The sequence below is a fragment of the Centruroides sculpturatus genome, unplaced genomic scaffold, assembly GCF_000671375.1.
Source record: "Centruroides sculpturatus isolate CEXI.00-Female unplaced genomic scaffold, Cexi_2.0 scaffold855, whole genome shotgun sequence".
NCBI classification, from domain to species: domain Eukaryota; kingdom Metazoa; phylum Arthropoda; class Arachnida; order Scorpiones; family Buthidae; genus Centruroides; species Centruroides sculpturatus.
The window spans coordinates 226,587-239,938 of NW_019385080.1; the positions used below are offsets into that span (position 1 = coordinate 226,587).

At 31.1% G+C, this 13,352-nt stretch overlaps 1 protein-coding gene across 1 annotated transcript in view; it reads left to right on the plus strand.

The window, feature by feature from the left end:
* LOC111634351 (COP9 signalosome complex subunit 9) overlaps nt 1-13,352 on the plus strand; it is a 50,915-nt gene that overhangs the window by 11,041 nt on the left and 26,522 nt on the right. The window contains exon 2 of the mRNA XM_023379106.1: nt 1,195-1,286. Within this exon, the coding sequence (XP_023234874.1) occupies nt 1,212-1,286 (75 nt within the window). The 5' untranslated portion in view covers nt 1,195-1,211. The remainder of the gene's footprint in view (nt 1-1,194; nt 1,287-13,352) is intronic.

A 13,352-nucleotide genomic window follows, 5' to 3' on the forward strand; every position in this document is an offset into this window, starting at 1 on the left:
TGTGTTTTTATATAATATACATGTCGAAATTCCCCCCCACTGGAGGAGATGGACAGGATTAAGGCTTACCATGAAGAACTCTGCTTCTATTTATACTATTTTAGATGTGTTTTTTATTGCATTTTAATAGGGTACGTCAACAGAATATACACTAGAAAGGGATTTTTTGATACCCCCAGGGGAGAGGGACAGGATTAAGGCTTATCGTGAAGAACTTGGCTTCCAGTATACTATTTTAGATGTGGTTTTTTGCGTTTTTGATTGCATTTTAATAGGGTATGTCAAGAGAATGTACACTAAGAATGGATTTTTTGAAAAATTTCCCCCTCCCCTATGGGGGAAATGTTATACATCTATAATGGATAGATTTCGAGCCACAAGAATGCGTTGCAGGGTCTGCTAGTAGCAACTATTCTTTGTTTGATTTTTGAATAATAACTTTTGGTTATATACCGAACATAGATATACAGATTTAGTTTAAGTTTTAGTTTTTATATTATTTTTAATAATTTTTATCTGTTTATTTATTAAAAGCAAAATGTTCTGTCACAGTCACACACAAATAATGTAAATTGAAAAATTAATTTGATTTATTTACAATTTGAAAATTTCAAAATAACTTTAACTTAAAATAAATTTCAAAATAACTTTAACAAAATAAACTGTGTAAATTTCAAATTAATTTTATTTTATTTTTGGTTTTAGTTTCAGTGTAAAGGCCAATGTTTTAATTATTATTTAATTATTTTTAAATTTAATTGTTAATTTTAGTTTTAATTAATTTTTGATTTAGTTTATTTAGTATTAATTTACTTTTAGTTTTTGTAATTATTTATTTAATTTTGNTCCCTTAAACTCAATTATTGTCTCCTTTTTTAAAATTTTAAGCGCATTAACATTAATTGAACTGTCGAGCTATCTAGTTAAATATTAATAATAAAATGAAATCACACGTGAATAATCAAATGAATTTGGAGTTGTCATGGAAATTTTCATTGATTAGTTTTAAAATAGTTTGTTTACTGAATTAATTCATTAACATTGACTTCTTATTTTAAATAAAATATAAATGGTCTCTATGAACAATTATTTTGGAGATTTTTATTTTTAGTTAAAGTATAAATATAATGTAAGTATTACTTATATGACTTAGATGATAATTGAAATATGTGATACAACTATAATTTATTTCAGAATTTGTAAATATACCTATGATGAAACCAGGAACTGTAGTTGCAGATGAAATGTTTCCTGAAGGAGCTGGACCATATATGGATTTGGATGAAGTAACCTCTTGTTTTTCTGTTTATTCCATATTAAATTCATATACAAATTTTTTTTCACACAATTTTTCTTTTATGTAATGCACAATGAATGTATAAACCAAAACTGGAACAAAAAAAATAGGAACCCCCTCTCAAGATTAGGAACCCCCAATCTATAGAATTTCATGTATCAACCCCTCTTAAGAAATTTTTTTTTCATTGATTCCCTTAAATAAATATACACTTTATTTTTAATACTTTTTTGTATTTGTAAAATTTTGAAAATAATAGTAAATATTTTCAAGAATTTTTAAATGATTATAATTACTGAATTACTAAACAATATTAAAATATTATGTATGCATATACAATATGTATTTAATTTGCTCATCAATTTCTTTCAAACTTTCATTGACTCCTAGGTGATCGATATTGACTATGTTGGGAAACCCTGCTGTAGACACAATACCTTATTATTCCAGCAAAATGTTTATTTAATTGAACTAACATCTTCAGCCATCATTTAATGGTCATCTTCAGGTCACAGCTCTGAGATAGAGAATAAAATAAACTTTTAAAATGTTAAAACGTATAACCATTTTTTGGAACATATATTTTTTTGTGTTTGCTGGAATAACAAAGTGTGTATCTCGGGCCGCTCTGGAAAATTTAAAAATATTGCCACCATTTTCCCATATTTAAATTTTTGCCCCACTTCAAATTATTTATTTCCACCACTTTTTATTACTAATTTATGCAGATTCTGGTAGCCTTTTAACTGATGCCTTTCAGATGATCAGTTTGGCATCAGGAAAGCAAAAGTAACTAACATATTATGCTGTCACAAGGAACAGGCCAGATATTCAGGTCTCCTATTCGAATGATACTTGGTGAGTATGTAACATTAAACACAAATAGTTTCTTGTCCAAATAATAGGATCCACTTCTCAAGCATTTCCAATAAGCAGGCCTCTGAAAATTGAGTGTTTAGCTTATAAGTCTTTGGAAATTTCACATCTGAGTGCTGATAGCCAAATGGATAAGACTCTAGGCACTGGAGCTAGACAATATAGTTTCAAACCAACACTATTACTAAACCTTTAATTCTGGTAACATAGCATTTAATATAATATCAAACTAACACTTTCAATCTTACCCGGGATCTGTTTCAGGTTCTTAAACAAATTGTATTCCAAAAACAGAATGCTTAGAACCAAACATTTTTTAAATGCATTAAATTTTAAAAATTTGGAACATAAATCAAAGTTAAACCTAACAGTGGCATTTACGCAAATTCAATATATACATATAAGGCCACCCATATTTACTTATTATTTGATGATCCTGCATAACCATAAATAATATGAGTTGTTTAATCGTTAGCATTGCCATGGTTCTCACATAAGTACTGCCAGGCATATGATATCATATTACTGTCCTTAAAATTTGCACTCACCTGTCTGGCCAGCCTGTATATTTCTAGGTCCTCCAGGGCCCTAATGTGGTTGGTATGATGAAAGGACCATTTTATTAGCCTCATGTTAGGTAGGTCTGTGGTGTAGGTGGTTAGGGCAGTGGTGTGCCTTTTGTTGTCAATGCCTACTTGTGTTCCCAGACCCTTTTTTGAATGGAATGTTTAGTGGAACCTATGTACACCAAATCTCTCTGGAATCTGTCATCCCTCACCAGAACAGTGTACACACCAGGGGCTCTAAGATTATCAGGTTTGTCCTTCGCATTTCTTAATGTGTATATCGATTGGAACCTTTTGTAAGCTAGTTTGATAACTGTTCTGCCTGCTATTTCCTTATCTAAGTGTTGGTTGTATTATCTATTATGGTGTGTCTAGAGTTCGGTCCAGATTCCCAGTTCCGTTGGTAGTCCTTAGGGTAGTAAGGTGCTGTGCCTGGCCTGTTGGAGAAGGTGCATGCTAAACCAGAAATTATGTTCCTTCTGTATCTGTGCCTTATCGCAGTGTCCTTGAGATGTTTAAGCTCTCTCACTGTGTCCTCCATTTGGAATGGTGAGTAAACACCCGTCTGGTTAATGCACAAAAGACTGCAATTTTATATGAATAAGGGTTGGCTGAGTTTGCTGGTATGAACAATGGCAAGAACCAGGGTGTTTAATATACACCCATTTCTACCCAACCCCTGTTGAGACAAATGCTGATGTCTAAGAAGTGTGCTAGAGATAATTGATATTATATTAAATGCTATGTTACCGGAATTAAAGGTTTAGTAATGGTGTCATTTGTATCAGTAATTAAACTAGAAGATATCGTTAGGTTCAAATCTTTGAAAGTATAGTAACGTTTTGTCTTTTTTTATATACATAACATAATTTTATTATTTTACTGTATCATTAGCATTATTATGATTATTATTCTTCATGTTTAAAGTTTATAAAACAAGAGATTAAAAATTATGACTTCATTTCTTGTTTACAAAAACTAAGTCTCTGTAGATTTAACTCTCTTATGTTGTTATATAAAACTTTAATTTCTTTATGTTTATTTTCACATATTTTCACTCCTGATTATATACTGTCCTTACAAGTGAATAAGCTTCAGATGTTACTGCAATGGACAAAAACAAGTGATATGAAAATAGGGTAGCATAGTTCATAGTTGCAGCATTTTATTTTTTTCATTGTTAATATTATGGACAATTTCCTTGTGCTCTTATGTTTGTTATATTTCAAATATCACAATACCACCTTATCTGGAAATAAAAACTTTTCTAACAACAAAAGACTTGTTTTTGCTAAAAAGTAAATGACATCACAATTTTTAATCTTGTTTTATAAGCTTTAAATGTGAAGAATAATAATAGTAATAATAATGCTAATGATATGGTAAAATAATGTTACACATAAAAAAAATCTGAACTAAAATTCCAAAGATTTGAACCCACATTGTCTATATTCAGTGTCTAGCGTCTTATCCACTTGGCACTCAGACGTGAAATTTCCAAAGATTTCTAGGCTAAACATTCAATTTTCAGAGGCCCAGTTTTCGGAAACTCTTGAGATGCAGATACTATTATTTGGAGAAAGCTGTTTATGTTTAATCGCTTTAGTTTCCAGCAATTTTTAATATTAATGTAATTAAACATAAAAAATACTTAAAACTGAAAAATACCGAAAGAAATGCGTTAATTTTAAAGAAAAAGCTTCAAACTTTATTTTCCATTGTCTCGCCTTTCTGTGAAATTTGACACCGATGAGTCATTGTGTTTACAGCTGGATGATCTTGAGAACAGCTGGTGTTGGATTTCCCAGGACATTCTCATAGAAGTCTCGGGAGGCGATGGGTTTATAGTAGTGAATACTAGCTGGCCATATATTTTTAAAAAATTAAAATTTTTATTGCAATTTCCGACCCCCGACTAACGTATATATAATAAAATCTATTAATTAAAAAAATAACTATTGGAGATCGTTTTTGATATCAGAAAGTTGCTTTAAATAACTTTACCGAAGTAAAATCTGTGCACTAGAATTTTAGAACAATGAATGAAATTTGATATCAAAATCCCATTAAAAAACAATTAAGTGTAAATCATGCATCATTAAATGTAAATTAAAATCACAATAAAATTTTTCGCGCAGGTAAAAATTTTTGAAAAAATTTGGAGACTTAAAAAACATTTCAAAAATCCAAAAAAAAAATTGGGGGGCGAAACGACTGAGTTTTCTGTAACGCTATGTAACCTGCCCAAGTTAACTCAGGCGAGGAACTAAAAGGCTACATACTCATAAAGTTTCATTCAAATCAGAGATCCAAATACAGTAGAGCTTCGATTATCCGACCCCCGATTAACCGTCACATCAGTTAACCGACCATTCTAGTCAGTAAATTTTAAATGTCTGCTGGTGATGTGGCACTACAATATTTGGCTATGTCTTGGCTACTTTAATATTATTTTTTTAAAATTTTTGCGTGTTTTAGCTGGCAGCACTGGCTCAACCATTGAAGGGAGGCCAGTATTTAAATGAGACTTAATTTTCTAATTATGAGTGGTTGTTTGTTTTGTGAGCAATAAAATAATTTAAAAATAATTTTTAATGGTACAATAGCAACGATTATTATTTAAAAAAAATTTGTTAGGCTTAACATCGATGAAAATTCAACGCGAAGTTGGTTAATAGCAATATACTAATATACTAATTACATGGGATATACTAATATACTATACTAATAATGTATTTTTTTCAGTTATCCGACCAACCTGAGTCCCCAATTGAGTCGGATAATTGATGCTGTACTGTATCTGGCACTCTGTTATCAATAAGAATTTTTTTTGAATAATTCTTTAATGAATAATTTTGAATTTGATCTCAATGTTTAAACAGTATTTCACATGTTCTGTCATGTCAAAATTCTTGTTTTAGTCTACTGAAAAAAAGATCAAAGTAAAAAAAGCCACCCCAAAAAATTCCCCAAATTTTCTGCTAGTTAATAAAAAATTTCCGATCTGAAAACTCTGGGGAACATTGCACAAAAACTGCCTTTGGTTCTCACTGTTATTTTCTACTTTTCTTCCTGAACTTGTCATGAAATTGCTAGGTTTGTGGTGCATGTGACTTCCATTGCACAGGAACTAGATGTTCTGGTGTTTTTTCTGAAGTGTGCTTTGTAATTCAATTTCATACTGAATGTTGAAATAAGTGGACTGGGGTTTTTATTGCCAGTATTATATTTTTATCACCACTTTAATAAAACTATTGCCAAGTGGCAATTTTGGTGCTATGCAGTGTGACCCCTGGTATCTCTATAGATACACATTGATATGAAATATCTACTATAATTCTATGTGAATAACCCATAAATTGTCTATGCTTGAAAGGAGGTATGAGCTATATGCTGATGTTAAATTCTAATCACAAGTTAAAACCAAGGCTGTGGAGTTTTGGTGTTTTAGTCGGAGTCATCAAAAAATCCGCCAACTCCGACTCCTTTTTTTACTTCCCAACTTGTTATCTATATAAAATGGAAAAAGTATTAGAATCATGTCAAGTTTGACCCTCCGAATTTTTTGTAAATCTACATGTTTGGAGACCTCCTGAACCCAAAAAATGTCAAATAAAGGAGGAAAATTCATGTGTGTTGGCATCTAATTTGTTTCATTTCTTTATTCTCTGTTCTGTGATATTAAACAATATCTCAGAATGGGTAAAGTTTAAGAAACTAAATTTGGCACAGTAGCTTGTTTATAAAGGAGCATTAATGCTAATAAATTTTGGTTCTTAATTAAAGATAGAAAAGATGGAAACATAAAAGGAGTCATATGTCATATCTCCAGTGTGGTTGGACTTAATGATTATTTTACTCGTTATTAGTGTTCACAATTTTTTATACAATTTGTCTCTACTCTCAAAATTAAGCTTTTTGTTATTTTATAATAGTACAGTAAAACCTGTTAAAGATGTTCTCGCCTGAGATGTTAGAATGTATATGGGAGCATGATTTAGTTCAACCACTTTGAAGCTTAATAACTCCTGTGTTATACCATCTGACTCTGATTTAAAAACCACAGAAATTATTAGGCTTCAAACAGGGTGAATAAAATTGTGCCCCACACAAACAGTATAACGTCCATACATACAGAAAAAAACCAAATCTTTTGCATATCTCGACATTTCAAGGTGTCCTGAGTCCAAAACTGTAAAAATTTAGGAGGGGTCATTTTTTGACCAATTGCTACACTTTCCCTCTGTTATATATAACAGCTGGAAAAGTAAAAATTATCGATTACATATTTATATATTGATTGTGTCATTACTTAGAAGAGTCTTTTAGCTTTGGAATAAAAAAGTTTTTACGTTCTATTTTATTAGAGCTCTATTTATTGAATCTTTTATTCTGAGGTCACATGATGACATCAGACTTTCCATGTCTGTTTTGGTAACAAGTCCATCCCAGGTCTGTCGAGTCAGTAGATTTTTAGACGACTCCACAGACCTGGTTAAAACAAAAGAGCATTAATGGTTTGAACAAATATTAAAATTGTTGACTTGTGACAAAATTCTAAAAAGAATTGATGATGCATTACAAAATTAAAATATTAAAACATGAAACTCATGACAGAATTGTGTTTAAAAGATTATTACAACATTTTGAATAAAATTAAACAGAAAATATCAATAATAAAATTATTTTCTGTTCAATTTTTTTCAAGTTTATTTTATAATTACTGTTGGACAAAGAAAATTTAGCATTTTTCTTTTGTGATTAATTTTATTTATTTATTTTTACACTAAATTACATAATTGGGACAGTTTATATATATCTGCAATGGAATTACAGTGTGATCTGAGTAGTTTGCTAACACATGCTCATATTGAAAGTTATTTAATAAAATTTTACACAAATGTTAGTTTAGTTAATGTAAAACAGATCTCTGCATTACAGTTTAAAAAATAAAGCAAAAGGATAATGTCATCTCTAGTTGCAATTTTAAATTAAATTTAATAATAAATAAAATTATTAAAATTAATTTAAAAATTATTGTAATTGTTAATTAGTGTTAATACAAGAATATTATCTTTATCCATCTGTCGTTTTAGAAAAATTATTTTATATTAATTAATAATAGTTTCCCAAACTGTAGTCTAAATAATGTGGAAATTAATATGATTATTATAAAATATTTGGATTTGATTTTTGATGTATATGTACAATGATTTACAGAAAACAGAAAAAGCAATATTCAAAAAAGTAACCACAAGTTTTTGTGAACTGTATAACAGTAATTATCTTGCTTTCAACAGGCAGCCATATGATGCACAGGGCATTCAATAGGGTGGGTTATATTCAAAGGTTTATTTTCATTCTTTCAATTTTCCATTCAGTTATATACCACCATGGATTATCCACACAAAATTACAGTACTTTGTTTGAAAATATTAAAGCATTGCCATTATTCTTTTTCTCTATATACAGTTAAACTCTTAAATAATAATACTATCTGGAAAATGTGGATTATTTGTTATATGAAAAATGCACCGTAGTAAATATTAAAAGAAAACACATTTTCAATGTCCCATAGAAAAATTTTATAATATGGAAGGCTGATGGCTGTATGGTTGAGCAGTTAAGGTGTCAATCTACTGCTCTCAGGGGCCCAGGAAAGAATCTATAAGAGTAAAAAAAACCCAAGAATTTTTTGGGAATAGTCCATTCTGGTTATGTTGGGCCCCATCACTTACTACCTGTCTGAACTTATGACGGCTTTGATAAAAAGGTCATGAGCACTAAGAAGACCTTTGGCCTTCTTAGTGCTCATATAATGGAAAAAGTAAAAAAATAAAATAATAATACAGAAGGCTGACTGTATTAAATAGAGAATTTTTTGCTTTATGGATTCATAACACTTTCAATGATTTCAACAATCAGTCCCTTTCATCCTCATTTAGCCACTTGTCAGTTTAATTTTTTGAAAGATTGAGAGCAGTGTCATTGGAATGTGTTCAAATGCAGCTTGGAGAATTATTTTGTATGATGCTGGTAGGACAACAGCATCATACAAATAATTAAATATGACTTTCTTCTTTAACAAAAGATTCTTTTTACAAGTTAGATTGTTATAATGTATAATAGCAGGCCAGTTTCTTTTTCAGGGTAGACTTGTGAACACTGTTCCATGACCATGCAGCTGCATACACTGCATCTTTAATGTTGTATGCAGATTGTAATTTAATATATTAGTGAACTGAGGTTGAAACAGTTACAATTCACTAGCATTTCAATACAAGTTATCTGTAGATTGTTTTAAAATTTTGGATCACACCCTGATCTCCTGATCAATGATATAACATTTTTTAGGAGATATGTTGAAAGTATTTTTTTACAAACAAGCTTGCAATCAGCAGGATGTGCTCAGTAATAAGTGAACACAAGAATGGCTTTGTTGTCTTGGGAAAATCCTTCTTTATCAAAATTTTTTTACAGCAGAAACAAACACATGGAAAAACAGTTGAAGAAGGCCGAAGAATACGGTTGAAAACGTTTGTTTTTCAAATAAATATTTTACTGGTCAAAGGTTTATTGTGAATTGATTTTTATATATATTGAACCAGTACCTGGTGAGAAGGAACCTTTACATAAAAAACAGTTGAAAATTATAGCTGTCACTTGAGCACTCAAGTTGTGTTTTCGTAGCTTACTGGTAAGCTTGTCATGTTTTTAAACACCCTTGTATTCTTGACTTTCCTATAACCATAAATTGAGTCTATACTTGCCAGAATCATTTGTGCATACAAAATAACAACACACATCATAAATATTTAATACTCTAATAAATGTTTTTGACTGTATTGAATAGCCATCTTCAGGTTAATTGAATTTGAATATACATACAAAAAAGTAGAACAACTATTCAAAAACTATAGAATACTGAATATGATTAGGTACTTGCAATCAAAATAACATAAGCAAATAAAACCAGTTTTCTTGTTTAAAGTTATTCATATTTAAATAGCATTTGTAATAGAGGATTGAAGGGATAAGACAATGCAACCTATGGGCAAGTGGAATTGCCTTCAGAGATTACTTTCTATGTGAAACAGGTCCTTATTTAGATGTTAGACACATGAAGAAAACTTGCACTCAAGTGGTTTTATCCACTCAGCCGCTGATGAGCAGTGTTATAGAAGAATAAAAGTACTATTTTTATATATATATTGAACATTTTCATGATACTTTAATATTTTATAAAATCTTCATCATTTTTTATATAAACATTACAGCTTTAATATTTATGGCAACACAAAAGTAATTCTGTAAGTATATTTTCTAGATATGTATGAATAATAAATACAAGGTGTGAGAGTATTTGAGTACATATTTATGTACTGTACATGTTCTCAATAAGCTTTTTTAAGATTATTCTATGAATCCACCTTCAGCTTTGATGACTGCTTTAATGTAGAACCTGAATCATTAACATGTCTGCACTACATGGTCCTTATTCATTTCAGACATCATCTGGACAACAATGACCTTCATTGAAGCTATCATATTGTGAAGATGTTGATTAGTCTCTCTCTCAACAATGCTCAAATGTTGTAGTCCATGGGATTTAAATCTGACAACTTTGGAGACCATATGTTTGATGTTACATGATCATAAAGATTGACATCCATTCTTGGATTATTGAGTTTTGTGAGAAGGCGCTGAGATTTGTTGAAACATGTACAGCCTTCTATTTGAGTACTTCATCTATCCAGGGCTTAACAACTGTCTCCAGCAGCATTAATTTAGACCCCATGGAAAGATTTGATGCAGCTGACATGACATTTATTACTCACCACTTGTAACTTAAAACCATCAAAGTTACTGGAAACTTACAAGATGAATCCAGCAGTTTGTAATCACCAATAATAATCAATAAAATTTAAGTATAAGTATATTTACTTATACCTAAACTCTACCAAAGCCACAGGATCCACTATTCAGGCATTCTTCAGAAAATTACAACAAAAGTATTTCTACAATTATTAATACCAATATGTAAGAAAAATTCATGAAGTCACAGCATAGTACGATCAGTTAAGGTGTCATACATGAAGGTTTCTGTTTTTGGGTTGGTCTCTATATGTGAGGTTTTTTATAATCACATTTTTTGTATTATTTAATGTAATGTAGGTTTTTATAGACTTTTTAATTGAAATATTACAGCCATCTGTAAAAAATGAAAAATTTTTATTGATAACAGATTGAGGGAATGATCAAATTCTCAAATATATGACAAAGTTTTTATACATGATGATGATATTCCATCTTGCCAATTAAAAATTATTTCACTGAAATATACTCATCTTTGTCAGGTTTGCAATATTTATTTTAATAGACAGGTTTAAAATGTTAGCTGCAGTTTTGTAATTTTTTGATATCTCTTTTTAAAACCAATAGATAAATAGCCAATTGCAAAGATGCTGTTTATATACAATCTTTAATTCATTTTGACAAGAACTTTAAATTTAGAAAAATAATTTTTTTAATTCTGTGATATTTTATAATGAATAATAACTTTTATATTCAGTAATTAAAACCAGCATAAAAATTGTACATAACAAATTTTAAAATAATAATAATATTGTATATACTCATGTAAAAGTCAAATTTTTTATACTATTTTTTAAGGTCAAATTCATACGGTCGACTATTACAGTTGACCTCCTGTTAACACTGTTGATTTTTCCGTTTTATATGAATTCCATGTTGTACGAGTCACTTAGATTTTACAAATACGTGTGCCGGGCTGTGAACGGCTCACATATTTGTAAATAGGGGGGTCGACTTGTACATGGATACTACTTTTGAGGAGCTGAAATTCAAGCTAGAATGCAAAGTACTGAATCAGTAGTAGAAACCCAACTGATCTCTAAATGAAACATTTTCGTCTTTATGGCTGGATTGAGGACTATTGTACCAATTTCTTCATTGCATTTTTATTTTTATAAGTTGAATGGTTCAATGTAGCTTAAGGACACAAAATATAAACAAATATCAAAGTAATTAATGATGACAATAAAACCAATAAATTACCATAGTAAACTTTTATTTATGCAGACAAAAAGTGAAGTAGAAATTTAATAGTTTTAAATTATGAGCAATTATTTATTGTGATATTGTCACGATGCCAGGCCGCAATTTTTAATCATATTTTTAATTTATTTAATTTAAAATATATTCTCTCTGCCTCAAATTAGTACTGTAGTGTCTTTCACCTATATTGTACATTTATACATTTATTTTATTTACAACTTGTTGGAGTACAACAAATCCTGGCGCCATATACATATAGCCAGGTGAAAAGCGGAGTTGATGGTTACATAATAACGATACATTTAGTAGGATAAAATACATAATAAGGGAATAGGGAAAAATAAGAAAATATGAAAGTATAATGATATAAAAATATAAAGGTATGAAATATGAGACAATAAAATTAATGGGTACATAGCAGTAAGAAGAATTATACATACATACAATTTGTACAAAATATACATATAGATAATTACATATCATTACAGTGATGCGAAAATAAGTGATATGAGATGCTGAGGTTAGTGATACAGTTATAAAAATACATAATATCAGGATGATGTGCAATAAAGGCACAGAACACAGTAAGTGAGGTTTCAGTTGAAAGCAGCAACAGTAGTCCTTTTAAAGTACATGTCAATGAGGTGAAGTAGTGCAGCATAGGTGTCACTATTGTTCATAATTCCGTGGAGGTTTTCAGGCCAGTGATAACCATGTGTCTCCATGGAGGTGCGAAGAAGGTGTCTCTCAAGCTCAAGCATTGGGCAGGTGAGTAGATAGTGAAGGCAGCCGTCTTCGACATCGCAAAGGGAACAGCTGAAGGTTGGAGAGTTAACAAATCTAGCCAGGTAGGAATAGAAGCGTCCGTGATTGGTAAGAAATTGGCTGGTACGTTGGGTCGGTCTATACCAGGGGATAGCAAGGAAGGTCTTGATGTTAGGAATGAGTTGATGGGTGATGGGATGATTTTGTCTGTCCCAGTCCTCCTGCCAAAGATCGAGGAGGTCGTTGCGAATGATGTTTTTTATAGTTTTAATATTGATCTTGCTGTAGACAATTGGAAGGTTGTTGTCTTCACAGGCGCTCTTTGCGAGTTCATCGGCCCTCTCGTTACCGAGAGTGCCCTGGTGGGCACGAGTCCAGTAGATGGAGTAAATGTTGCTGGATTTGTTGATGTCACTATGGATGCTGGTGGAGATGGGGTGGTCACAATGGTTTTTTAAGGCTGCAATAGAGGACTCGCTGTCGGTGATGATAGTAACAGTCTGGGAATCATAGTTCGAGGCAGTCCAAGCCACGGCCATGCTTATCGCGTACATTTCCGCCTGAAAGACGGTACAGTCTGCACCAAGTCTGTACCGCTCAGACGCAATTTCGGTGTTGTTTAGGTAGGCGACAAAACCGCTACCAACATTATTGTTACATTTAGACCCATCAGTATAGACTGTTAAATCGGTATGCTCAGGCTGGAAGAAGTTTAATTTATTAGGGATAGCAGGGTGATTGGAACGAGAGAAGTGGATGGCGCACTCGAG